Source organism: Dunckerocampus dactyliophorus, chromosome 6, assembly GCF_027744805.1.
Source record: "Dunckerocampus dactyliophorus isolate RoL2022-P2 chromosome 6, RoL_Ddac_1.1, whole genome shotgun sequence".
In the NCBI taxonomy this organism is placed as follows: Eukaryota; Metazoa; Chordata; class Actinopteri; order Syngnathiformes; family Syngnathidae; genus Dunckerocampus; species Dunckerocampus dactyliophorus.
In genome coordinates this window covers 3,457,308-3,483,098 of record NC_072824.1, presented here as the reverse complement: position 1 = coordinate 3,483,098, position 25,791 = coordinate 3,457,308, and the positions used below count along the sequence as shown (strand labels likewise).

The 25,791-nt window shown below is 42.5% G+C and overlaps 2 protein-coding genes across 4 annotated transcripts in view; one reads left to right on the top strand and one right to left on the bottom strand.

Annotated features, from left to right (window-relative positions):
- The first annotated feature begins 266 nt into the window (after window positions 1-266).
- LOC129183318 (RNA exonuclease 5-like) lies at window positions 267-17,732 on the top strand. Of its 2 annotated transcripts, XM_054780421.1 has the most exons (19): window positions 267-371; window positions 598-849; window positions 1,018-1,144; window positions 1,224-1,344; window positions 2,238-2,345; window positions 2,425-2,513; window positions 2,579-2,694; window positions 3,558-3,696; window positions 3,754-3,848; window positions 3,926-4,028; window positions 8,291-8,373; window positions 8,489-8,597; window positions 13,099-13,206; window positions 13,277-13,414; window positions 13,574-13,666; window positions 14,836-15,154; window positions 16,529-16,662; window positions 16,866-16,975; window positions 17,057-17,732. In XM_054780421.1, exons 2-19 carry the CDS (start codon window positions 617-619, stop codon window positions 17,145-17,147), a joined length of 2,316 nt encoding a protein of 771 aa, XP_054636396.1. In that variant the 5' UTR covers window positions 267-371; window positions 598-616; the 3' UTR covers window positions 17,148-17,732. The 2 variants fall into 2 exon arrangements, with proteins under 2 accessions (XP_054636396.1, XP_054636397.1); XM_054780422.1 differs by lacking the exon at window positions 17,057-17,732 and having other exon boundaries at window positions 16,743-16,886.
- Window positions 17,733-18,024: 292 nt separating this feature from the next.
- parn (poly(A)-specific ribonuclease (deadenylation nuclease)) overlaps window positions 18,025-25,791 on the bottom strand; it is a 28,773-nt gene continuing 21,006 nt past the window's right edge. Inside the window, exons 20-26 of one of the 2 annotated variants that reach the window (XM_054779768.1) lie at window positions 24,952-25,038; window positions 24,804-24,878; window positions 24,209-24,386; window positions 24,014-24,141; window positions 22,661-22,703; window positions 22,410-22,564; window positions 18,345-19,211 (exon numbers count right to left, since the gene is read on the bottom strand). In XM_054779768.1, coding sequence (XP_054635743.1) covers window positions 19,168-19,211; window positions 22,410-22,564; window positions 22,661-22,703; window positions 24,014-24,141; window positions 24,209-24,386; window positions 24,804-24,878; window positions 24,952-25,038 — 710 coding nt within the window. In that variant the 3' untranslated portion in view covers window positions 18,345-19,167. Of the gene's footprint in view, window positions 19,212-22,409; window positions 22,565-22,660; window positions 22,704-24,013; window positions 24,142-24,208; window positions 24,387-24,803; window positions 24,879-24,951; window positions 25,039-25,791 lie in introns of both variants that reach the window. The other variant, XM_054779769.1, reaches the window with a different exon arrangement.

Here is a 25,791-nt window from a genome sequence, read left to right as displayed (position 1 = left end):
AAAGTCGATAACAGAGCAGACCAGTTCAAAACCTATGCTTAAACGTTTCCGGTTTGTTTGCATTCACAATAAAATCCAGAGGTTTACATTCCAGCGTGCAAATTACGCGAGGTACAGCAAATGAAACGTTTTAATCACTAAACCATCCTGTTTTAGAAAATAGTCGTTTTTCCTAGTCAAAAAATACCACAAGACGAAAGCATTTTTAGCTATGTGTGTAATATGATATTTATTTTGACAACAGCACAGCGAAAATTACACCACCGGCTTCCGTCAACAGGAAGTATGCCTACACAAGGATGGGTCGAACGTGTTGTATCGGTCGTAATGTGACTACGTGAGTCTGGAAGGCGTTGGAACGTCGTATCATGGTAATTACACATATGTCCAATTTTCTACATAACGTCATGCGGGTAGACTATAATAGTGTATGTAACAGTAAAAGCGTCTAACTTGGTAGCATTTCCCACAACAAATGGAAAGTACCTTAAGTGTTAAAGCCCTTTAACTGAATTAAATAACCCCTGGATTATTTTGGATTTCGCAAAGGCTATGCAGTGTTATTGCATTCGATTATCTTTCATCTTTTCTGCCCAGCACATAGATCCGTTCTAACATGGCACCCTCGCCATCAACGCTAATCAATGAACAGAAAAGGAAAAGCAACGCACGTCATGGGCCGGCAAAGAAGTTGAAGGGACGGCAAGATGGCGCTGATGACAATGAGGAATGTGGACCGTGGATGTCCGTGCTGCCTGAGCACCTCCAGCATCCGATCACAGCCAAGGAGCTGATGGAGCTGCTGCATTACGCTGCTCTGCCAGGAACAAACAGCGTCAAGCAGCCCAGGTGAACGTTGTCTGCAAGGAATAATCTGTTCCAGGGTCAAGCTGTCATCACCATAAACGTTTTTCTAATTACTTTTGCTTATGACTTACTGCTACTATGTATTTCTTTCCTTTGGCATCAATAGTGTTGCTGTATTTACTGTACATACAGTATGTGTGTGTCTTCTAGTTGGTGTCGTGTGCACGGGCAGCAGAGTGTGGAAGGCGTCAATGTTGTGGTGGTGGAGGGTGTGACCCAACGTGACTTTTACAAACACTACATGACTTTCAGGCGCCTGAGGAGCAACTACACCAGCGTAAGTACAACCGCCAGTGCTGTAGTTCACGTTGCCATGGAGGCTCAGTGCTGCTGCCTTATTTGCATGGCTGCTTTAGAGAGTCACCTTCATGCCGTCCACCAGCAACCTGCTGTCTGGGATATTCAGCAGTGACGTGGCCACTTCAGGCGGATCGTACGTGGACCGAGCAGAGAAAGACCGCAGCAAGTTACACAAAGGTGAGGATTAATAAACCGTGACGACGACTACGACGGACCCACGCATATTTACTCTGAAAATAGGTTGTTTTTTTCCGCAGAAAAAGCATCACATTCACCATAAGTGGATAAGAATTTATAAATACATAATTTAGAGATGCACAATATATTTTTTTTCCAAACCGACATGATAACTTTCTGCTTCTCAAGGCCGTACATTTTTTTAATATCTACTTAAAAAAAATATTTGTGTAATTTGCGCACGCCTAGAAGTAAGAAGGACTGGAACAAATTAGGATTTGACCAACTGTACTTGATGATCTGTCCTAATAAAATATCATGACATGACTACTACCACATCACTACGAGCAGGAGAACCAGAGTATAGAGCGGAAGGAGCCACCTGACGCGGCCCAGCAAGGTGCACCGTATTTGGCCACATGCTCGCCACCGAGGTCTCTGGCAAACCTTTTGCACTTCTCAAATGCCGCGGTGCTGGCGTTTGAGGTGGCTGATAAGGTTTTTTTATGTGCTCAATGTTTTTTTCCCCCCTCATCGCGGAGCATTTGGTACGACGTCCTTCCTCTTAGAGTGAATGTTTGTTTACGCGTGACCTCAGGGGACGTTACGATAGGCTGTTAACGTCACAGAATTGATTTGCTCAGCCACACAGTACAGGTCATCTCCCCTCATTGGAGTTTTTTTTTTTTATTATCAGTTATTGGAGCTATTTTTAAACGTTATCGGATTTATCGGCATGATGTCATAATTACCTGATATCGGTCCAATAATTATTGTGAACCCCTAATAATAATACAGGTAAAATGTACACCTACAACATCACTACTTTTGTTAATAAGTTCATATATGATTTACATTGTGTCTGTGTGCGTGCATGCGTGCGTGTGTAACAGTGCTGACGACTCACCCGGTCGTGACCAAGTTTGGGACGAGGAGGCGTGGTCTGACGGCCTACTTGCTTCCCCAGCAGGAGATGATCAGGGGACGTTACCCGGTCAAAGGTCGTCGTCGCCTCTTCTCGTTTTCCTCCTCCTCCTCTTCGTCGCCCTCTCACTTTCAGTCCTTCGCCTCTCGTTGCAGGGATGCCAGGCTTTGAGGAGTTTGTGTGCACAGATAGCGACGATGTCGTCACAGACGCCAGTCCTCTGTTTGGACTGGACTGTGAAATGGTACAAGACTACTTCCTGGTAAAACGCCACCCCTTCCTGGTGTTGCTGATTGTTGATGTTGGCAGTGTCTGACAGTGAGAGGCTACGAGGTGACAAGGGTCTCCCTGGTGGACTGCTGGGGGACGTGCGTGCTGGACCAGCTGGTGAAACCTGACAACAAAATACTGGACTACGTCACACAGTACGCACACGCCATTAATCAAGACACGTCATCTCTATTGAGTGAAGAAAGACGACAAGGGACATCAACTAAGGAACATTAAAACAAGTCAAATAAATGCCAAAGCAGTCTAAAAAAATACATGTTAAATAATGTAGAAGAATAATACATAAATACTATGAATAAAAAGTCCAAAATAATATAAAAAATGTGAAGAAATATATTGATATTTGTAGAAGATAGAATGTATGCAAGTATGACTAATGGACAATAACATCACATGATAAAATAAATGAAAATGGCTAACATAAAATGTATTCAATAAAGAAATAATAACTAAATAAATGCCGAAGCAGTCTCAAAGAATGCAATAATAATAAACTCAAAATCCAAACGCACCTGCAGCCAAACCACGCCCCAATTTTCATACAGTTTGTTTTTTTGATGAAAATTTTCACCAAGATTTTGCCCCGCGTAACAAACTAGTCCCTTTGCCCTTTGCTGTATAGCTCCACGGCATCCAGTGCCCAAACAAAGACACTGACTCATCGTCCGTGTGAGTGCTAAATAACCTGCCACGGGGCCAAAATAAACGTTGGGAGTAGCAGCAAATTGTTAAAGAGTCCTCAATCAAGGTAAAAGTCATTTATCTATTCCATTCCTCACAATGGCATTGTTTTCTACATGTAAAACTGTCATTACTGTCTATAAAATGTATTTAGAGTTAATAATTTTGGGTGTCTGGAAAGGATTCATTCGATTTCCTATGGGAAGAATGGCTTTTTCAGTTCTTGTTGGAGCTTTTGGAGTAAATGAAGAAGGAAAACCGAGGAACCGCACTGTTGTGTGCTGTACCGTACGACTATTTTGCGGCCTGTGTGCAGGTTTTCTGGTATCACGGCAGCCATGCTGCAGCCGGTCAGGACCAAGCTTGGTGACGTTCAAGGTGAGCTGAGGAGGCTGTTGCCACGAGACGCGGTCCTGGTGGGTCATTCCATCAACAGCGACCTGACGGCCCTGAAAGTGAGTGGAGCACTTTAGTACATTGACGACGCACTTGACTTACCTGGACTGTTGCAGCTCATTCATCCTCACGTCATCGACACCTCGCTGCTGTACAGGAGAGAGTTTGGACAGAGGTTTAAGCTGAAGGTTCTGGCCGAGACCGTGCTCCAGTAAGCGTAGTTTATTGTTGTTATTTATCAATTTATTCATTTCCTGTTGCCTTGATCGTTCCTTACCTGTGTGTCAGGAGGCAGATCCAAACGGAGGAGAGGACAGGTCACGACCCTGCCGAGGACGCCTTGGCAGCGTTGGAGCTGGCCCAGTATTTCATTAGAAGCGGACCTCTGCAGGTAACAACACCTGTGGTGCTCCACTTTCCGTGTGGAAAAAAACACACCTGGACCGTCTTGAGATCCAACACGCGTGTGGACAACTCTACCCGTATCGCACTTAGGACCTTTCTAATGCACCAGGTCCTCAACTTACGAACACCCGACTAGCGAACATTCGCAGATACGAACACAAGCCGACTGGTCTATATTTTATTTGATTTTGCCTTGTAGTCGCTCAATCAGTATTTATACTGCTACTGTACATGCTTGACCAGTAGAGGGCACTGTGACACTGCTAATGCAGCCTTAGAGCTAATGGGACCAACAGAGGAAGAGTTAGACGCTGGGGAGATACAGTGTAAAGCTAAATGGAAAGCTAAATTGTACAACAAGGACAGAGCGTGTGATTAAAGTTTATGAAGAGTTAATAGGCCTGCTTAATTCTACACCACCCACAGAACACTACCTCTTTTAGAAGAGTCTAACCACGACGACCATTTGTCCTTTTTTCAATATCTCCTCTTCCTCCTCCTCCTCCACAACGACGTATGCTCGACCACTCCCCTTCAAAGGTGAATAACATTTATCATTACGTATTATATCATTTTTATTGTTTTTTTTCATTAATTATCCTTGTTTATTATTACTACTACATCCAAACTCATATTTACATACATACACATATACTGTATATGTATACACGTACATGTAGTACCTATATCATTGGTAATATTAAATTTTTTTCGACATAAGAACAATTCGACTTAAGAACGGTCGTCTGGAACCAATTGTGTTCGTAAGTTGGGGACCTAGTGTATTTGTATTATTCTATAATTTGTGATAATTATGTCAAAAACGCAATTTGATTAACAAACACAATGGACCTTTGGTCCAAGAAAGAAAACATTACACTTGGGTGCAGGTCCAGATAACGGTGCACACTTCAGGAATTCTTTTGTAGTCGTTTTACGGAGGCAGCATGGCTATCGCTGGGTTTCAACCATGTGACCGAGAGGCAGATCAGCTACGGCCACATACACACTGAGGATGTTTTTTCATTCAAGCCATTCCAACACCAAACAGTTCACAAAGTTCAGGATACCCAAGCAACCTGTTTTTCAGATGACAACATTTTTCATTTTGCACATACATGCACACGCACATGCACACACACAGTGTGTCTTTCTGCATCTGTCACCACATCACTCATCGTTTTCCCCGATGATATCCACACACTACACTAATACTATGATTTTGGTCAACACTTTGAATACTGTTGGACATTAATTGAGCCTTTTTTACATCCCGTAGTGTCCGTCACTCAATACATAATCCATTTTCTCAAACGACATGATGACGATCCAACTCATCCATTCCAACCACACAAACCTGCTAACACATCATTTTCACAAATATTTATTATTTTTTGCAATATACTTTTACATGCACAACATTTCACACTTCAGCATGGCTTCAGCTCTTCATCTTACAACCTACCCTCCTCTTGTACACTCCTGATCAAAATCTTAGGACCAGTTGAAACATTGCTAGAATTAGCATTTTGCACATTTGGATCTTAATGAGGTTTTAAGTAGAGCTACAATATGCAAAAACAAGAAGGGGAGTGAGACAAAAAGCACTTTGAAAAAGTCATTTATTGAAAGCAACAATTAAACTAAAATAGGCTGTTTATCAGCTGATCAAAAGTTTAAGACCACAGGCTATAAAAGTCAAAATCTGCTCCAAATGTTCATTTTCTGTCAGGCATTCCCACTGTCATGCCCTCCTGATGGTAAAGCTAAGAAGCTTTCTCTTTTTCAACGTGGTGGGATTGTGGAGCTGCATAAGCAAGGCCTCTCGCAGCGTGCCATTGCTGCTGAGGTTGGGAGCAGTAAATCAGTCTTTCTACATTTTTTGAAAGATCCTGAGCATTATGGAACAAAAAAGTCAAGTGGTAGACCCAAAAAAATCACACCTGCGCTGAGCCGGAGGATCCGATTGGCTGTCCATCAAGACACAGGGTGGTCTTCCACCCACATTAAGGCCTTACTGGTGCCGACTGCAGCGCAATAACATCAGATGCCATCTGCGGGAAAAGGCTTTAAAAAACAAAAAAGGAATTCAAAGACCTTGTCTCTTTTAACGCCACAAAAGTGCCCATTTAGACTTTGCCACGGAGCATCAAACATGGGACATTGAAAGGTGGAAAAAAGTTTTATTCTCTGATGAGAAAAAAATGTAACCTAGACGGTCCAGATGGCTTCCAACGTTACTGGCATGACAAGGAGATCCCACCTGAGATGTTTTCTACCCGGCACAGTGGAGGGGGGGCCATCATGGTCTGGGGTGCTTTTTCATTCAGTGGAACACCGGAGCTTCAGGTGGTGCGGGGTCGTCAAACGGCGGTGCTTACGTGCAGATGTTGCAGCGGGCATCCCTCATGACCGAGGGCCCTCGTCTGTGTGGTAACAGCTGGGTTCTTCAACAGGACAACGCTGCAGTTCACAATGCTCGCCTGACCAAGGACTTCTTCAGGGAGAATAACATCACTCTTTTGGACCATCCTGCATGTTCCCCTCATTTAAATCCCATAGAGAACATTTGGGGATGGATGGCAAGGGAAGTTTCTAAAAATGACCATCAGTTCCAGACAGTTGATGCCCTTGGTGAAGCCATCTTCACCATTGGAGCAATGTTCCCACTAGCCTCCTGGAAACACTCCCATCAAGCATGCCCAAAGCCATTTTGGAAGTGATGAACAAGAACGGTGGAGCTCCTCATTACTGAGTCCTACTGAGAACATTTTTGGTTCTGGTTTGGAGATTTTGTTGTTCTTTTTTGAGCGATGGTCTTAAACTTTTGATCAGCTGATAGTTTAATTGTTGCTTTCAATAAATGACTTTTTCAAAGTGCTTTTTGTCTCACTCCCCCTTCTTGTTTTTACATATTGTAGCTCTACTTAAACCCTCATTAAGATCCAAATGTGCAAAATCCTAATTCTAGCAATTTTTCAACTGGTCTTAAGATTTTGATCAGGAGTGTACTCATTCTGCATTTCGACATTCGTGCCTTTCCAGCCATTTTATACTCTCATTTTAAGAGCTGCTGTGCCAGTTTGGGTGTATGTCTTGATGACAATAACAAAGTTTTTGTAGATGTGCAAATCTTACAAAAAAGCCCAAATGAAATGTGTGCATTTTGTTAGTTGCTGTGGTAGAATCCAGGATAACACTGCCGTCATTTTATTTTGAATCTTATTTTGCACTAAACAGGAAGTCAGTAGGTGCATGTTTTAATGCTGTCGGTTTTGTTGTTGCTTATAACAATACTACAACATTTCAACATAAACAGACCGTTTTCTTGCAAATTACCCTTGCATAGCTTATTTTACACTGAACAATAAGTCAGTCTGTGCATGTTTTAACACAGCAGGTTATGTTGCTACTTATAAGAATACAACATGTCAACGTAATGGACCGTTTTCTTACAAATGACCCCAACATAGCTTATTTAGCACCGAACAGGAAGTCAGTGTGCATGTTTTAACGCTGCTTATGTTGTTGCTTATAACAATACTACAGTGTTTCAACATAAACGGACCGTTTTCTTGCAAATTACCCTTGCATAGTTTATTTTGCACTGAACAATAAGTCAGTCTGGGCATGTTTTAACACAGCAGGTTATGTTGCTACTTATAAGAATACAATATGTCAACATAATGGACCGTTTCCTTACAAATGACCCCAACATAGCTTATTTAGCACTGAACAGGAAGTCAGTGTGCATGTTTTAACACTGCCGGTTATGTTGTTGCTTATAACAAAACTGCAATGTGTTAACATAACCGGACTGTTTTCATACAAATTACCCCAACATAGCTTATTTTGCACTGAACAGGAAGTCAGTGTGCATGTTTTAACGCTGCCAGTTATGTTGTTGCTTAGAACAAAATTACGTGTCAACATAAACAGACCGTTTTCATAGAAATTACCCTTACATAGCTTATTTTGCACTGAACAGGAAGCCAGTATGTGCATGTTTTAACACTGCGGGTTATGTTGCTCCTTATAACATGTCAACATAAACATAAACAACATAAACGTTTTAGTTTCGACCGTTTTCATAGAAATGACCCCTACATATAATGTCGACAAAAGCGGTCAAATGTGTTTGTCGACTTTTTAGTAAAAAAAAAACAAAAAATACCCACTCGAAGAGTTGGTCTACCTAGACGAGTTCTACTGTCCAGCTCTTGTAATGCATCTTTTTCCGTGTTTCAGGTGCTTGAGGATCACCTGGAGGAACTTTGGGGTTTGACGTTACAAGAAGAGTCCACACACTTGGAATCAGAGCCCAGCAGCAGGTAGATACAGGAGTCATACACCCCTGTTTATGTCACGTTACCATGGTTACTTCATCTTCATTGGACTCCAGTATCTATCCACTTCATGACTTTGGACTATTTTGACTTTGTGCAGGTTTGCTGAGGTGTTGCAGCGACTCGGCAGGTCGGTTTGCTACGTGGGGAAGCGCTGTGACGTGGCCTTACACCTGGCCAATCAGCAGTGGCTCCACTCTGACAAAGAGGTGAGACCATGACCGCTGTCTTCCGAACTTTGGAATGGTATTGTGTAAAACTATGACAGGAACAACATCAAATTAAAAGCACTCAATGAATAAAGAGCCACCATCCACCAGTACGAACCTGGACTTGGTTTTTCAGAGAGAAGATTATATGTCGCTGTTTGCTAGCATGAATTAAATTGAGGTTGTGCACAAATCCAACTAACAAATATTCACATTAGCACTTTATGTAGTTATTGACCAAAAATGTTGTCTGTTTTTTCAATCATGACACCTGAAGGTTTGGGTGGTTTTGGACCCCTGCCTTGCAGCATGCTTGGGGATATGATGGGCTCTTTTACACATTTGAAAATACTGTAAGAATGACACTTTTTACAATTGGCTTCTTTATTTCAGATTGTAAGATTTAACAACAACAAACATTAACTGTAGAATCGTATCAAATCAAATCGTATTGTTTCTCCACTGTTTCGAATCATTCTGTTTTTAAAATACCGTAAATTCCTGTGTTTTGTCAAAGTGTGAACCCTGCGGCTTTTACACCGGTGCAGCTAATTTATGGCTAAAAATGACATTTCCCATGATGCTTGGTGTGGTCATGTTCTAATCTCGTGACATCTCCTATACTTCAGAACTACTACTAATCGTTTAAATATGTATTTCGGAAAACGCTATCACTAAGATAGTCCATCATAAGGGCAAAAAAAAGTTCAGGGAACAACCAAAAAAAATGCAGAGAAGCCACCATTCTCGGCCCTTGCTAAGCCTGCCGCTCTAGTTGAGTGGAGCTGGGTATGCACATGCTACAGTTTACAGTGAGCAACAACAAGCACAATTTATACTAAAAGCAAATGTAAAACATTGTTGGATTTGGATTATTCAATGAACACCGTTTCAGATCATCAAACAAATGGAAATATTAGTCAATGACAACACAACTGCAAACAAAATGCAATTTTTAAATGAAACTTTTTATTATTAAGGGAGGAAAAAAATCCAAAGCTACGTGTCCCTGTGTGAAAAAGTGATTGCCCCCTAAAGCTAATAAGTGGTTGGGCCCCCTTAGCAGCAACAACTGCAATCAAGCGTTTGTGATAACTTGCAATGAGTCTCTTACAGCGCTGGGGAGGAATTTTACACAATTGTTGTCATTCAGCCACATTGGAGGCTTTTCCTTTTTAAGGTCATGCCACAGCATCTCAATAGGATTCAGGTCAGGACTCGGACTAGGCTGCTCCAAAGTCTTCAGCCATTCAGAGGTGGACTTGCTGGTGTGTTTTGGATCATTGTCCTGCTGCAGAACCCAAGTTGCTTTCAGCTTGAGGTCACCAACAGATGGCCGGACATTCTCCTTCAGCAGAATTCATGCTTCCATTTATCACAGCAAGTCTTCCAGGTCCCGAAGACCATCACACTACCACCACCATATTTTACTGTTGCTATGACGTTCTTTTTCTGAAATGTGGTGTTACTTTTACGCCAGATGTAATGGGACACACATTCCAAAAAGTTAAACTTTTGTCTGGTCAGACCACAGAGTATTTTCCCAAAGGTCTTGGGGATCATCAAGATGTTTTCTGGTAAAATTGAGACGAGCCTTAATGTTGTTTTTGTTCAGCAGTGGTTTTGGTCTTGGAACTCTGCCATGCAGGTTGTTTTTGCCCAGTGCCTTTCTTATGGTGGAGTCATGAACTCTGACCTTAACTGAGACAAGTGAGGCCTGCAGTTCTTTGGATGTTGTTGTGGGGTCTTTTGTGACCTCTTGGATGAGTCGTAGTTGTGCTCTTGGGGTCATTTTGGTTGGCCGGACACTCCCAGGAAGGTTCACCACTGTTCCATGTTTTGGTCATTTGTGGATAATGGCTCTCACTGTGGTTGGCTGGAGTCCCAAAGCTTTAGAAATGGCTTTATAACCTTTTCCACACTGATAGATCTCAATTCATCTCAGTTAAGTTATGTTTTCACGGGGGGGGGGGGCAATCACTTTTTCACACAGGGCTATCCATGTAGGTTTGGTTTTAAAAACTGCATTTTGTGTTCAGTTGTGTTGTCATTGGCCAATATTTAAATTAGTTTGATGATCTGAAACATTTAAGTGTGACAGACGTGGAAAAGAAAAAAGAAATCAGGAAGGGGGCAAACACTTTTTCCACACCACTGTGTGTATGCGTGCAGTATATACAGGTACTGCTCAAAAAAATAAAGGGAACACTAAAATAATGCATCCTACTTCGGAAAGAATGACATATTCTGATTAAATATTACGTTCTTTACATAGTTGAATGTGCTAACAACAAAATCACACAAAACATTATTTATTATTTTATGGTGTTGTTTATTCATTTATTGGGGGTGTCTTGCTGTCCACCTGTTGTCTATTCCATTTGCACAACAGCATGTGAAAATGATGCAATCTGTGTTGCTTCCTAAGTGGCCAGTTTGATTTCACACAAGTGTGATTGACTTGGAGTTAAGTGTTCCCTTTATTTTTTGGAGCAGATTATACATACTGTGTATACTGTATCTATAAAACAAAACATACACAGCCGTGTTGTTCTCTCGGAGATGAATAAAGTATCCATCTATCCATCTCACAGTGACTACCGAAAATAAACGACCGGATGTAGACCTTCTTATTATTAGTTTTATTGTTTATGGTTGGTCGCAACTATACCGCCACCTACTGTACCGGAATGTAGACGCGTTCTGCACATGCGCAGTGACAACCCGGTAGTCACACTCTTCCATCATGGAAAACATGCGACGAAACACATATGGTACCTCTTTCAAGTTAAAGGCGATCGATTTGGCTGTCAGTGTAGGAAACACGGCTGCCTCGCCTAAGCTCAGTATAAATTGATGTATGATCAGACGTTTGAGACGTCAACGTGAAAAGCTGACACAAAGCAAAAGAGGCAAGAAGAGCAGGTGGCCTGAAGTAGAGGACGTGCTTGAAGACTGGATGAATACACAAAGAGCAGATGGCCGAGATGTTTCCACTGTGCAGATCCGACTAAAAGCCAAAGCAATCGCCACCGAACAGAAGACTGAAGATTTTATAGATAGACCATAGACCATTGGTAGACAAAGTGCGGCCCGCGGGCCACTGCAGGCCCGCAAAGCGTCTTAATTCGGCCCACCGCGGATTTCCAAATTCCTTCTTTCAAACCTTTTAACATGGAAAGTGTTGCCAGCAACATGACTTGCAGTGCCATTGTGGCAGGCTTGGGTCACCAAAATAGTCAGGTGCTATCTGTAGCTTGTACAAAAAAGCCATCCCAACAACACAACACGTCAACACACACGACGCACAAAGTAACCTACCTACTGCACCATGTGGACATACAAACATATCTATGAGCAATACCCATGCCAAAAAAACACCCATAGCTTGAGCTTGTGGTACTTTCTCTCAACATTTTGCCTTGTTTGTCGCATTTTTGCCTGATTGCAAAATGTTGGGGGGGTCGTCAGAGAAGTAAACAAGGAGGAGCTAGCATACTCTCGATATCTGATGTTTTATTGTTCATAGTTCATATCGTTGTTGCACCTGGACTACCCAGCATGCCTTGCAGGCATTTGGAACCAACAGTTTTTTGTTACGTGTTACGTTTAGCGCTTAGTTGTTGATTTCTGTGATGCGTCAACTTGGTGTGGATGTGTTGTGTTTTAGTTTTGTTGCACCGTGAGCAAGTATGTCATTCTGCTTGATGCCACTGACATACAAAACAGACGGCCCCTCTGCCAAATTTTTTAACCCAATGTGGCCCACGAGTCAAAAAGGTTGCACACCTCTGCCATAGACCATCTCAGATTTAGGAGACGAACAGGAAGATCCATCAGGGCACGCACCACTTTGTGTCAACAACTTCCTTTCCAACTACGAGGAAACAGTTACAAACTGGTGGTTATACACTCAAACAACGATACTGGATGAGGAGGATACTGAGCGCGACACCCAAAGAGAGAGACAGAGAGATCAGCTACTTGTGTGACGAAGGAATTATGACGCTGTTCGATTCTGACACGGAAGAAGTAGACCTTTAGTGGTTTTAGTTCCCAAGATGACGGCGATGAATGACTTTTGTGGTCGGCTACTGTTATTTATGTTACACGCACTGGACGCTGTTAAGCTACCGTAGCCGTGTACTGTTTTGAAGTGTTTCTAGCTGCAATGTTTAATTAGCCGTGTACTTGCACGTAGCCGTGTTTTGTCTAACGTGGTTTTGCACAGTTCGGGGGAAAAAAAACATCTTCTTAAAAGTTTAAAAAAATCGTATATTCAGGAGTCCCACAAGCCATAAAGTATAAATCATATTATCAAAGAACAAATCTGTTTTTTCCTCTAAATTTAGTGGGTGCAGCTTATACACTGGAATTTACGGTACATGGTCTTTGAATGGCAGTAGGCGGGGATGGGGGCGGAGGACATCTTTCCTCTTGGATTTTGTGTCTGCGCCTGTTAGTGTCCCGAGGAATGAAAATCCATTCTTGTTCCCTCCAGGTGGTGGCCTCTTTCAGGAGGCTGGACAAGGTTCCCTTCTTCTCCGTGCTCCACCTGTCTTCTCTCTCTAAGCGGTCCCGGGACCTGCCTCCTGACCTGCACCACAAGGTGACGACTTGAGCGATGGGTTTGTGTGTGTGTGTGTGTCCTGCTCACAGTGTGTGTCATGGTCTTGCAGGTGAGCGCACACCTTCGGGACATGTGTCTGCTCTTTGCCGGTCCACTTCCTGTAGGCTTCTCCGAGAGAGAAGTGAGGCGACTGTTCCGCTGCTGTGGTCACGTCCTGAGCGTGAAAATGCTGAATACGACACACAGGGTACGCTTAGGTCCCAAGCTCCTTTCACACAGCCTGTTCCAGGTGGGGTCCAACCACCTTTCTTCCAGGTTCTTGTCCTGCGTAAAGGGCGTTGGCCCACAATGCGGGGGTCTTCGTTGTGTTTGCCCTGCTGACATCTTGGTGATGTTTGCTGTGCAGGTTCATGCCTTGGTGGAGTTCAAGCTGCTGGAGGGAGCCGTGCTGGCACTGCAAACTTTGAACGGCATCCAAGTGCAGGGACACACCATGAAGGTAAAAGATGCAAAGAAGTCACCCACCAGGTGGTGATGTGTCTCTACCTGTCCTCTCTAGTCTCTATTTGTGATCACCATTGATTGGTATTGTGTTGTTGGAGTGCAGTGGACGTCCAGTCACCCAGTTATCTTGGTTGTGACTGACGATATGCCCACTTTTATTGACTCATGCAATTACCAGGGGTGTAAATCTGTCTGTGGCAGACGCTTCCATACGCATCTACAGGTATATACAATTCAAAAAAGCATACATGTTACAAACAGGATGATTTGATACTGTGTACAAATGATACGATTCAACGGTCACATTTGTGGATGTATCTTATTAAATAAAGAAGCCAATTGTATAAAATTGTGTAAAATCATATCCTCAAGCCTGCTGGAAGGCAGGGGTCCCCAACGTTCCCCAAAACGTTCAGACGCAATGATAAAAAACAACACTGAAAATATTTTTTTTGGTAAATAACTACATCAAATATCAAGTAAATGGATATCAATTTTGGAAATATGGGACAATATTTTATTCCAAAAATAATATACAGCTAGAAGTCTGCATGTTTAATGCAAGTGGGGACTTGTTCCACTTTGTTGGACAGTCCTTGAACGCACCATTTAACGTTCTCCCACGCTGCACAGATAGACTACTATCCTGTGTTTTAACCCTTTTTCTTTCACCTCATATTGGCTCCCAAATGCTGACACTATGTGGGAATGCATAAAGGTAAGATTGATGACCTTATTGAGTGCTAATGTGTATATTTGTGGTACACAACCTCTCTGAAAAACAAAGTCCAGGCAGGCTAGCGGTGGATGGTGGCGCTGTATTCATTTAGTGCTTTTAATTTGATGTTGTTCCTGTCATAGTTTTACACAACACATCATAAATGAGATCAATGAGATGGCTGTAATAAGCTGCAGAGCTTTCGTGATTGCCTGTATCCCAGCCTCTCACGTTGTTTAAGAGACGTACTGTCAACTGGTTGCTAGTCTGGCGATACCCGGTGCACGTCCCTACATTCCACTCATCAAGGATTTATGGCTGACTCTCATCCATCCAGGAGGCTGATACCGATGCCTGTCAATTATCGTTTACAACCCTGGTAATTCCATGTATTACTGAGCCTAGCAACATGTAAAACAGCCACTGAAGGTGACTGCGTCTTCCAGGTGCAGAGGCCAGTCAACGAGTCCACGCTGGATTTTGACGTGATTCTCAATGCGCTGATGAGCGACGTGCTCAACACGCGACGACTCTACGTGGTCAAACTCAAGCCCCTCTTGGCCCGCAGCGTCTCGGCCAAGCGCAACGGACACACGAAGGACGCCGAGCGCGCAGAGGTGAACAGCTGCGCATCCACGTCACTTCCTGCCAACACGTTTGAGCTGAGCGAGGAAACGCTCGCGCAGAGGTTCGGCCGCTTTGGAGCTGTGGAAGGAATCTTTGCCAAGGCTAAACCTGGAAGACGTGCAAGACACGCGTGCATACGTGAGTATTCAAAGCCAAAAAGAGGCGATGTGAGTCCTTTTGGATGTGGAAAAACATTCCCCCCCCCATAGAAAATTATCTGCTCCAGGGTCAAACTGTGGCCAGTTTTTTTTTTTGGGGGGGGGGGGGGGGGGGGGGGGGGGGGGGGTGATGGAATCAGCAAAGTTGCATAATTGGCCCAGACGTCTTAGCAAAAAGTTAAAAACAATTATGTTCAGCAACACATTAACTGTCTTCCGTCGGCTCGTTTTGTCTCAAAAAATGTCACAAACAAGACAGAGCTGCCTTTCAGATGGGGGAGGGGCCCACAGCAGCACTCGCTGCTCGCTGAGAAGAGCGATGCAGTCATCCCTCGCCACTTGGCACTTCAAATATCGCTTCACTCTATCACGGTTTTGCAAAAATAACGTTTTGTGGTTGAACACGGGCTATTATTTGTCCAAAAAGATACATTTCAAAGCAAATTTTTGGCCTAAAGAAACCATTTTCCAGCTTAAAAATGGTTAAGTTAAGTAAAATGCAAATATAAGGCATTCAGAAGACACATTCCAAGATGTGATTGTACATCGGTCAGTAGGTGTCAGTAATGTGACATTGATGAGACACTAGCCACCACAGGAAGTACTGTACAGAACAGGAACTAAAAAAAAAGTCACAAGGAACTCGCCCAGTGCTAACTAATGCTAATGCATGTGAGTCTATATTATGTCTTATGTCTATTATATTGGGTAATAGGAGTGTAAAGGTGACTATCCTATCCTGGGTGTTATTTCTGTCTAGAGGGCTCTAATAATGTTAAAAATCGTATTTAGAAGGTGGTAATGGACTTTTAATGTCTTGTATGTCTCATTTTCTCTTATGTCTACTGTATTGTATAATAGGAGTGTAAAGGTGACTATAGGGGTGTTATTTCATGTCTAGAGGGCTCTAATAATATTAAAACGCGTATTTAGAAGCTGGTGCCATAATTATGCCAAAATTATGAAATTTATAGATAAGAAATACTCCTTTGCGGAAATTCATTGATCACAGTTGGGTCTGGAACTGATGAACCGTCGTAAACGAGGGATGACTGCATGTGCTTTCATGTCAGAGATGCAAAAAGTCTCTTCCATAGATTTGTCGCTAGGTGCTTTTTTCTGAAAAAGAGTATCTCCAAAGCGGTCTGATTACTCGCTAAATATAGTGAGAAAGTAGCTAAGTTGGCAAGGCTGGTCCCTCCTGCTACGTCTTCTTATTCTCTGGCAGATGAGTACTAATGTGAGTATGGGCGGGGGCAAACAGGTAGTGCCAAATCTGCCAGTATTTGTGGTGGCGCCACAAACATGGTGCTCTTATATTAAGCAAGGCGTACTGTTTGCTTGTTTTTAACAGAGTTTGCGAGTCCAGAAGGGAAACATGCGGCCCTCAGCTCTTCGGAGGAACTCTGGAGGGAAAACTTTCTTGTCTGTCCAGCGCTGACTCCGCCCCACATGACTTCATGGGTTGCTGACGACGACAATGAGCATGTAAAAATTGTTTTTTTTTATTCCAACAGTGCCAGTTTTTCTCCCCTTGGTTGTGAAATATCGGTATTTTTTCTAACCAGAACACAAAAGGCAAGGATCCTCTACACAGCCACCAGGGGGCAGACTGCTCTGTCCGTGAGAGCTGAGAGAGTTGCTTGACTTTGACAGTGGAATGTAGCAAGAATTCTTTGTTTTATGTGCAGGAGGTGGAGATGGAGCACATGATGAAGAAGCTTGACCGCCGCCTGGGGAAAGTCTTCATTTCTCTCCCAGAATGCACCTTGTCTGTGGTGCTTCTGCTTCCAAATCCCAGGTCAGGACTGCAGCGTCTGCACTCACATTTTGTATTGTTACTTTTTTTTTAAAGTATCCCCCCCCCCCTCTCTTTCTTCAGTGCTCTCAACTCTTCGCCTGGTTTGTGCTTCTTGGAGTTCAAGCAAAAGTCATCAGAACCTCCGGAATGGAACTGTGAAACTGAAACGTGAAAATCGACTGAATCGACATGTTTTTATATACATTTATGACAAATTCTGTCTTGGAATAATGCACAAACGCTTGGACAAACAGTGTCGCATTGTTGTAAAATGAAATGGTCTTTTCTTACTGGTGTGTGTGTGTAGCTTTAATGCTAATGAGCTGTGTTTGTCTCAAGAAGCACTATGTTACTGTATTAGACCTGATCCACTTTGAAAATCTACTAAATTAGATTGGATCAATCTGCAGACCACAAAGCAACACATTTTTATCACACTTAATGACACACACCAGCTTGGTTGATGCAACCCAGCCTCACTGAGACTCTACGTCCAGCGGCCCCAGGAAAATTGAGTTAAGGCTCCTGGACCAGGTCTATTATGGCCAAGATGCTGAAAAAAATGCGCAAATGTGCCATTTTCACAAATAGAATAAAGGTTTCACAAATCATAACCTTTGGGGTCTGTAGATTAATCCAGTCCAGATTTAAGATGTCTAAATATAATGTTTTTCAAAGTGGACCAGGTCTAATATGGACTAGGTGCTAAAAAAACCATCTAAATGTGCCTTTACTGCATTTACACAAATAAAACCTTCACAAATACAGTAGTGAGTGTCACGTAAAGGCAACGCCTTACCTAAAATGGCTAAAATGTTTTGACAAGTGTCACAAAAAAACATACCATCAGGACAAACACTCGCACTACGCATTACGTCACTCGTGCCAAATCAGAAGCCAACTTCAGCGTCTTTATAAACAACTTTAAAGTTTCCAAATGGTAAAACAGACTAACAGTAAATCCATTCAGAGTACTCATTCACAGGTGCAATCCTCCATCGAATTAATGGTAGTCCCGCCCCCTCTCGTGACGTCCGGGGGGGGTGGAAAACGCGGCGTCCTGTTAGCAATCAAGCTGGATAGTACATGGCTACAAGCGATAAACGGTCCCAAAAATAACACGTTTGAGTGCTAATTAATGCGTACAAAGTTTTATCCGCAAAAGAAAACCATTAAATATAAAACGCAAAACTAGTAATTTTACAATATGTAGCTGCCCAAAACGATTTCAGTGATTGATTAGCTCTCTTCTTCGATGTTCATTTAGGCAACACAAACTACCCGGAAGTACAGCATCAACATTTTTCTCATAAAACCCTTTATAGTACATAAATCTATTTAAAACAAATCATTACTTTTAATATAAGCACGAAAACATAATTATGTTGATGTATTAAATTATAAAATATTTAAAACATAACATATGCAACAATATAATCAGGTTATTACAGCATAAATACACCAGTATTTATGCACACAAAGCACAAGCAGGGATAGTAAGAAAATTCTTTAATTTTTTCCCCCCTTTTCAAGGAGATATTTTTTTCTCCATTTTTAACCTTATTACAAAAAGAAAAAAAACATTTACAATAGACACTGGTTACAAAATCAAACATCTGTACAAAAACAAACAGAAGCACCTCCTGAAGGGTCCAATTACAGCTGTAATAAATTATCACATTATTGTTGACACATTTTATATATATATATGCTGGCTAAAACAGAAGTTGATCATTTTACACTTAAAAAAAAAAAGCATTTTTTTTTTCCTAATACACGTTATGAACCCTGATGTGTTGTAAACTACAGAACCTGTTGAGTGGCAGCTTATGGAATTAACATACGTGAACACGCATCTTTCACACACTCACACACTAAAATATACCGTGAATCAGAGGTGATGACGCCATTAAAAAGACTCCAGCGTGGCTGTGGCGCTCGATTGCAGTATTAACAGGTCTCATATAAAATAACTTGAAAAACGTTTTTTTCAATTCAAGATTGTGTGTTTAAAGTGTTGCAAACCAGAAGACTTGTCACATATGGCTTGGGTTGTTTGAGTCGTGGTAGTAGTCCACACCTGCTGCTCCCAGTTATGGAAAGACCTCGCAGAAGAGTCCCAAGTGCTTTGGAAAGAAGGGATCGTGAGCAGCAGCGGCGGCGGTGACGGCTTGATTTCTCCCCACTTCCTGCTACCACACCTCGGGAACTTCAAAGAGCGATGACGTTCCAGCAGCTGAACAAAACACATACAAATACGAACACATGAGAACAAGAACCACATCTAATATTTATAACATTGCGGGAAAGAATTGAGTAAATGGGGTCCAATCAGCCAGCTGTTTATCCTATTCAACATACGCCACATAGGGGCAGCAGAAAACCCCATTGCAGCCATCCAAACACCAATCATTCATTTTTTCAACCAAACAAAAATCACAAACCCAAGCAAAAAAAAAAATAAAAATTAAGCCTTCACACTGAAAAGCAGACCTGCCAACCTTTATGACTTGGGTTCATTTGGAGCAGTTATTGAAAATGCAATATGTTCAATATACTGGTACTGAATCATTTCCTGTCATTGATCTGTTCATAAAATACAGCAAAAATGGGCATATTTTAAACAAATGGTGGCGATCATGATTCATTTTTAAACAGTGATTAATCAATCAAATTTTAATTGAACAATTTTTTCTTGTTACTTATGCCTTTTGCTTTAAGTTTTTTTGTTTAATTTTATTTTAATGTTTTATACAAAAAACAAACCTTGACACGGTTCATTTAATGTTTGCTCTCTCATATATATATATATATATATATATATATATATATATATACACACACACACATATATATATAATATATATACACATACATTCATATACATATACACATACATTCATACAGTATACATATATATATATATACACACACATTCATATACATATATATACACATATATACATATATATACATATACACATATATACATATACACACATACACACATATATATACAGTCAAACTTGTCTATAGCGGCCACTAGAGGGAGAAATAATAATAATAATAATAAATAATAATAATAATAATGTTGACCAGTGGAGGGCACTGCGGACTGTGGATAAAAGTTGTACAGCACTACTAGGCTTGTTATTATCATGGTTCATGGTTTTAATCCTGAACATGCATGAGTCAAACAGTAGCACATCACATAGTACAATTCACAATTTTGCATGTCCAAAAAGGAGTAGGAAGAAGCAAAGCTTATTTAATCCTACCCCTCATCAGTTTCACATCAGTTGCAATACATTTATTGACCTCTTGTTCTTCCAAGTGTACTTTGTAGGTCTACATGACAATGTAGTGCAATCATAGCCAAGGTTTTTACTTACTAAAAGGAAGCTAGAGGCTTAATAATAACTGATAGAATATATCCACCACCCACAGAACAAAGCTGTGCTAGTAATGTCTTACGCTTGTTTTTTATATTTTACTTTTTATACGGCAGAGTGTCATTACAGCTTTAGTTCATCAGGAAGTGACGGGAAGTGACGGTGGGCGTCCCGAGCAGGAGAGCTAGGCTCAGTGCTAGCTGTGAGTTTGGAGAGAGTTGGGAAGTGTGTTTATGTTGGCGTGGATGTAAAGTCCTGCAGTGTTCTCCGCTGTTAATAAAGCCATGAAAGTGCATCGGCGACGTGAGTCTCTCCTTCCCCACAACAAGCGGCATTACAGTATTGACCAGTGCACACCAGGAAATAAACGGTGTCACTTGTTACAGGCATTGGCTGGACAGCTATGTAGTGGGGCTTGAAAGACGATGCTGAGAGATGTGTGTGTGTTCTGAGCTGCTGTCTGGTGGCCGCGTTCAAGAAATAAAGTTGGCAGAAGCAACAGGAGAAGTTTCCTTCTTTGCTTCGGAGCTGAATAACACTGACAAGTTAACAGACTAGTAGCGAACGGAAAAGAAGACGGCTTTTTTTGTGTCGAATACAGAAGATGAGGACTTTGATGGATTTGTGGATGACGATTGATGAAAAATAACGTGAGTGCATTCTAAAATACTTCAATTAAGTACAACCAAACTCAGTTTTGCTCCCGCTGCTGCATGCATGCTAGCGTATGTTTTTTTTTTTTATTGTGGCGTCGCTGGGAGCACGTCCTGTTCCCAGCCTAATTTGCGGTAATGTTTTGGTGCAAATGCTCTTAAAGTTACATGTTTGACCAGGAAATAGCAAGCTCAAAAGAAGACTGCTTTTTTATGTGGAACAACTGACAGTTTGTGTGGATCTTGTGAATGATTGTTACTGAGTTAGGACTCAGTAATTAAAGTCTACACACGACGGCTTCATTGATTGAAAAACTAAACTTTTTCGTGCATAAAGCATCTACTTGAGTTGGTAATTTGGCTGCTATATGCAGTCAGATATTGACCAAGGGAGACAAAATGGGTCTCCCTTCTCCACGGCATCTCCAGACCCTTTCACGTCTGTCGCATGTGCTCAGGTTGAACTTGCTCTCATCAGGGAAGAGCACAGGGCACCAGTGGTGTAGTTGCCAATTCTGGTGGTCTATGGCAAATGCCAATCCAGCTCTACGGTGCTGGGCAGTGAGCACAGGGCCCACTACAGGACGTCGGGCCCTCAGGCCACCCTCATGGAGCCTGTTTCTGATTGTTTGGTCAGAAACATTCACACCAGTGGCCTGCTGGAGGTCATTTTGTAGGGCTCTGGCAGTGCTCATCCTGTTCCTCCTTGCACAAAGGAGCAGATACCGATCCTGCTGAGGGTTGAAGGACCTTCTACGGCCCTGTCCAGCTCTCCTGGAGTAACTACCTGTCTCCTGGAATCTCCTCCATGCGTCCAGGTACCGCAGTGATGCCCTGGTCCAGATCTGGGAGGAGATCCCCCAGGACACCATCCGTAGTCTCATTAGGAGCATGCCCCGACGTTGTCAGGCATGCGTACAAGCACGTGGGGGCCACACAAACTACTGAGAATCATTTTGAGTTGCTACAATGACATTTTAGCTAAATGGACCAGTCTGCTGCATCATTTTTTCACTTTCATTTTGGGGTGTCTTTGATTTCCCCCCTCTATAGGGTGATCATTTTCATTTCTATCAAATTATGTGGCATCATTTTGTTACTAATACATCACCCACTTATTATCAGGAAAGATATTGAAGATCATTTTTCCCCCAGTTTAGATCTGATGTGTTTTCGAAATGTTCCTTCAATTTTTTTTGAGCAGTGTATATATATATATATATATATATATATAACAAATGTTGATCCCAAAATCGGAGCAGGTGGATAATGTACTACAAGTCCACCAATCCCAACCTCTACACTCACGTTGCCGCATCTCCAGGATTTCTTGGAGGTGCATATGGTGTGAAAAATTGTGTATATTTTGGCAGGTCTGCAAAAACATACCTTCAGACTTCTTCTTGGTCTTTTGACTTATGTGTCCAGGTACAGTGGCGGCCTGTTGCCAGGTGAGGGTCCCCTCGGCATCTTTTGCCGCATCTGGCGCCTCGAGACGGTCCCCCTCAGGGACGAGACTTGACCTGGGGGACGCAGACGCCTCCCTGCACGGTTCAAACGCACAAAGACACAGTGAATGTGACAGCAGGAGACAAGATGGCGCTGAAGACAATGAGAGAGGAAAATATGATTGATCTTACGTGGTCTTTAGCCATCCCTCTGACGTCTTGCTCTCCACGACGTCTGCAAAACAATTGCAGCGCACACACTAAGTTCATATTCCCACATAAAGTGGAACGGAACGCCACCCATACGAGATCCGACTAAACACTTCAAAGATGTCATACAACTATGGCGGCAGTAGTTACCTTAGTTTTTTATGGCAGTTAATGTTGTAATGTTACTTCCTGCCAGTACCGTTTGTTTCGTTTCCAACGCAGTGAGACGTGGCGAGCTACTTCCACCACGCTAGTCGAGAGCGTTGTGATTGCTCACTCACTATGGTTTTGGTAGAGACCTGCAAGTCACGAGCTCAGCCGACAGTCTTAATCTCATGAACCGCGTAAACGGCACACGCCACTTCAAAAGGTGCATCTCAACTCTTTGACATATTTGAGGTGATGCAATAATTACTCTCCCTGGTCACAATGAAGGAGTCACTGTTTACTTTTTGGGGCGGGAAAACAAGTAACTATGACCAATTTTCTTTTAAAAGTAATTTGTAGGCGTGTTCACTTCCTATCCGATGCCACCTTGAATATCGGCCGATACAGATATCCAGGCTTATTTAGCAGTGTGGAACATTAGAAAAGGTTTGAGCAAGTGAGTATTCAAAACAGAATAGCCACAAATAGTAGCTATGAAAAAAACGATCCATTTACTTGTTGATGCTTGTGGTGTATAGTTTTATCCACATTAGGCATCATGTAGCAAGGTTGGACGTGTTGAATGAAGCGTTTAAAGCAGACGTTGCTCACCACCGACAGGGGCTGGCTCTTTTCTCTTCCAGCCAGTGACTTTTTGCCTTCCTTTGGCAAACAGTGGTTGATGTTTCAGGAAGCCACGGTGTTGTGAAAATCCTTCTTGAAATATGAGATGAGGTTGGTCGTGTTAATCTTCCCCGGTTCTGTGCCACCACGGGAAACTTGTGCATGCCAAGTGTTGCACTCGGCTGCAACGTACATCGTTGCTACTCCTCGCTAAACACGTTAGCGCACGCTGCTGTGTGATCACGTGGGTCCTGCATGCTGGATAGAAGTGCTGGCGCAGAGATTGGAATGGACTGCTTGTGTCAGAGTGCCAGTATCGCAAATTTTAGATACAGGCCCATATAATCCAATACCGCTTTCCTGGCTATCAGATGCATATCTGATATCAATATCAGATCGGGACACCGCTCGTAATTTGGCCAACACTGCTGACCACATTGCCAGTGTAGGAAGTGATTATTTTTATTTCTTCCCTTTAACTTGTGACAGTGGCCTCTTTTGGGCTGCTAAAACACAGCTTCATGTGCTTTATGCTAGCAGGCTAGTAGAACGACGAACACACACCGTCAGTTTTCATCTTCTTGCTTCCGGTGCTGTCGGAATACGAGTAGTGACTCCAGCCGTCTACTGCAGCGGCCTCACCGCTTCCTTGTTCCGGCTGAATGGGACTGATGCTGCGCTTCCTCAGGGACCTGGGACAAAGACGGGAGCATGAATGTGATGCACATACCAGCAGAGGCTACTGGGGGGGTTCTGTACCTTGAGTATCCAAAGCCGGCAGAAGCAGCGGAGGCGGCATAGTGAGGCTTCACCCAGCCATCCTCCGTCCAGGATTTGGAAGAGTGAGCCAGCTTGTCTTTATCCTGCTGCTTGCCCTGGATGTAATCGGCGTACGTCTGGATCCTGTAGCTCTCTGCGTAGCGGCTAGTGTTCATGGCTGGACAGTAAAAACAGCGTCATGGCACAACCTCACGTGACTGCAGCTAACGCTTCTCGTCAAAGAACCGCCTCTACCTCTTACATTTGCTGGGTGCGTAGTATACAAATTAGTGCTGGGTTAAAAAAAAAAAAAGAAAAAGTACTTAACAGCTGTGGCCTCCTGTAAATCAGATTTTTAAAAAAATCCTACGTCAAAAACCACAGGGGTGCATAAAATGCTGGCGTGCCATGACAACATAGCCGCACATACGCTCCTTTTCAACTCTTGCGGTGGTGTTATGTAGCATACTTGTTAGTAGATGAATGATCCCCTTCTCACGCACTCCAATATTAATACGATTAAAATTAACTGTTCAGGCAACAAGAGCCTCGCTCCAATTATGAAAGACCCTTACTGTATAGACAACATCCTCACCTATCTGCACCTGGTCTGTTTGACTGAGGGAAACAAAGGCGGAGGTGTCGTCCATCCATGACACCTGTATGTTACCTGAGTGGACAGAAAGGAAGGTAAGCAACACACAGATGACTTACAATTCCCAACAGTATGGAGGGACTCTTACCGAAGGCACTAAAGAGCTGGTAGAGGTCACTGGTCTTCCATTCTTTAGGGAAAGTGACATAGAGGACGTTGTCTCGTTTTGGTTGCACTGGGGGGAGGGGGATGGTCCATTAGAACCACTCATCAATACAAAGCTCTAAGATCTTAACACGTTGGAGGAGGGGTTTTCCTCCCATTTAGTGGACAGAATTAGCTTTATACTTGTTTTTTTGTATTATTATTACAGTAATTCCTTGTTTATGGTGGTAACTTGGGTCCAGACCCGACCACGATAAGTGGATTTCAGCTAAGTAGGATTCAATATTAATAAATTGAATATTTTTGTAGTTGGAGCTTAAAAAAAACCTGTTTCTGACCGTCTAAATACCCTTTTTAAACATTAGAGGCGTCTAAACATGAAATAACACCCCTATAGTCACCTTTATGCTCCTATTACCCAATACAGTAGACATAATAATAGAAAAGAAGGCATCTTATACATAAATAAGGTAAGACAGACTTATACTTGTACATTATCAAAGACAGCGCGCTTCTGGTGGCTATTGTGTCATCAACGTCATGTTACACTTAAGAGACCAATGCAGAATACTACTCTACTGTCACTGACTCACGATGCACTTTGATGGCTTTATTAACAAGCAGAGAACACGTGCAGTGAACATTCACACAGCAGCTGCTGTCGGCCACTCTACACCAGGGGTGTTCACACTTTTTCAACCTGCGAGCTACTTTATATACAAAAATTGAAAATGGTTATACAAAGACAATGCGGCCGATGTCAAGGCAACATATTAAAAAGGTTTCAGCAACGGGTACATTTTCCATTTCATCATGAAAAAAT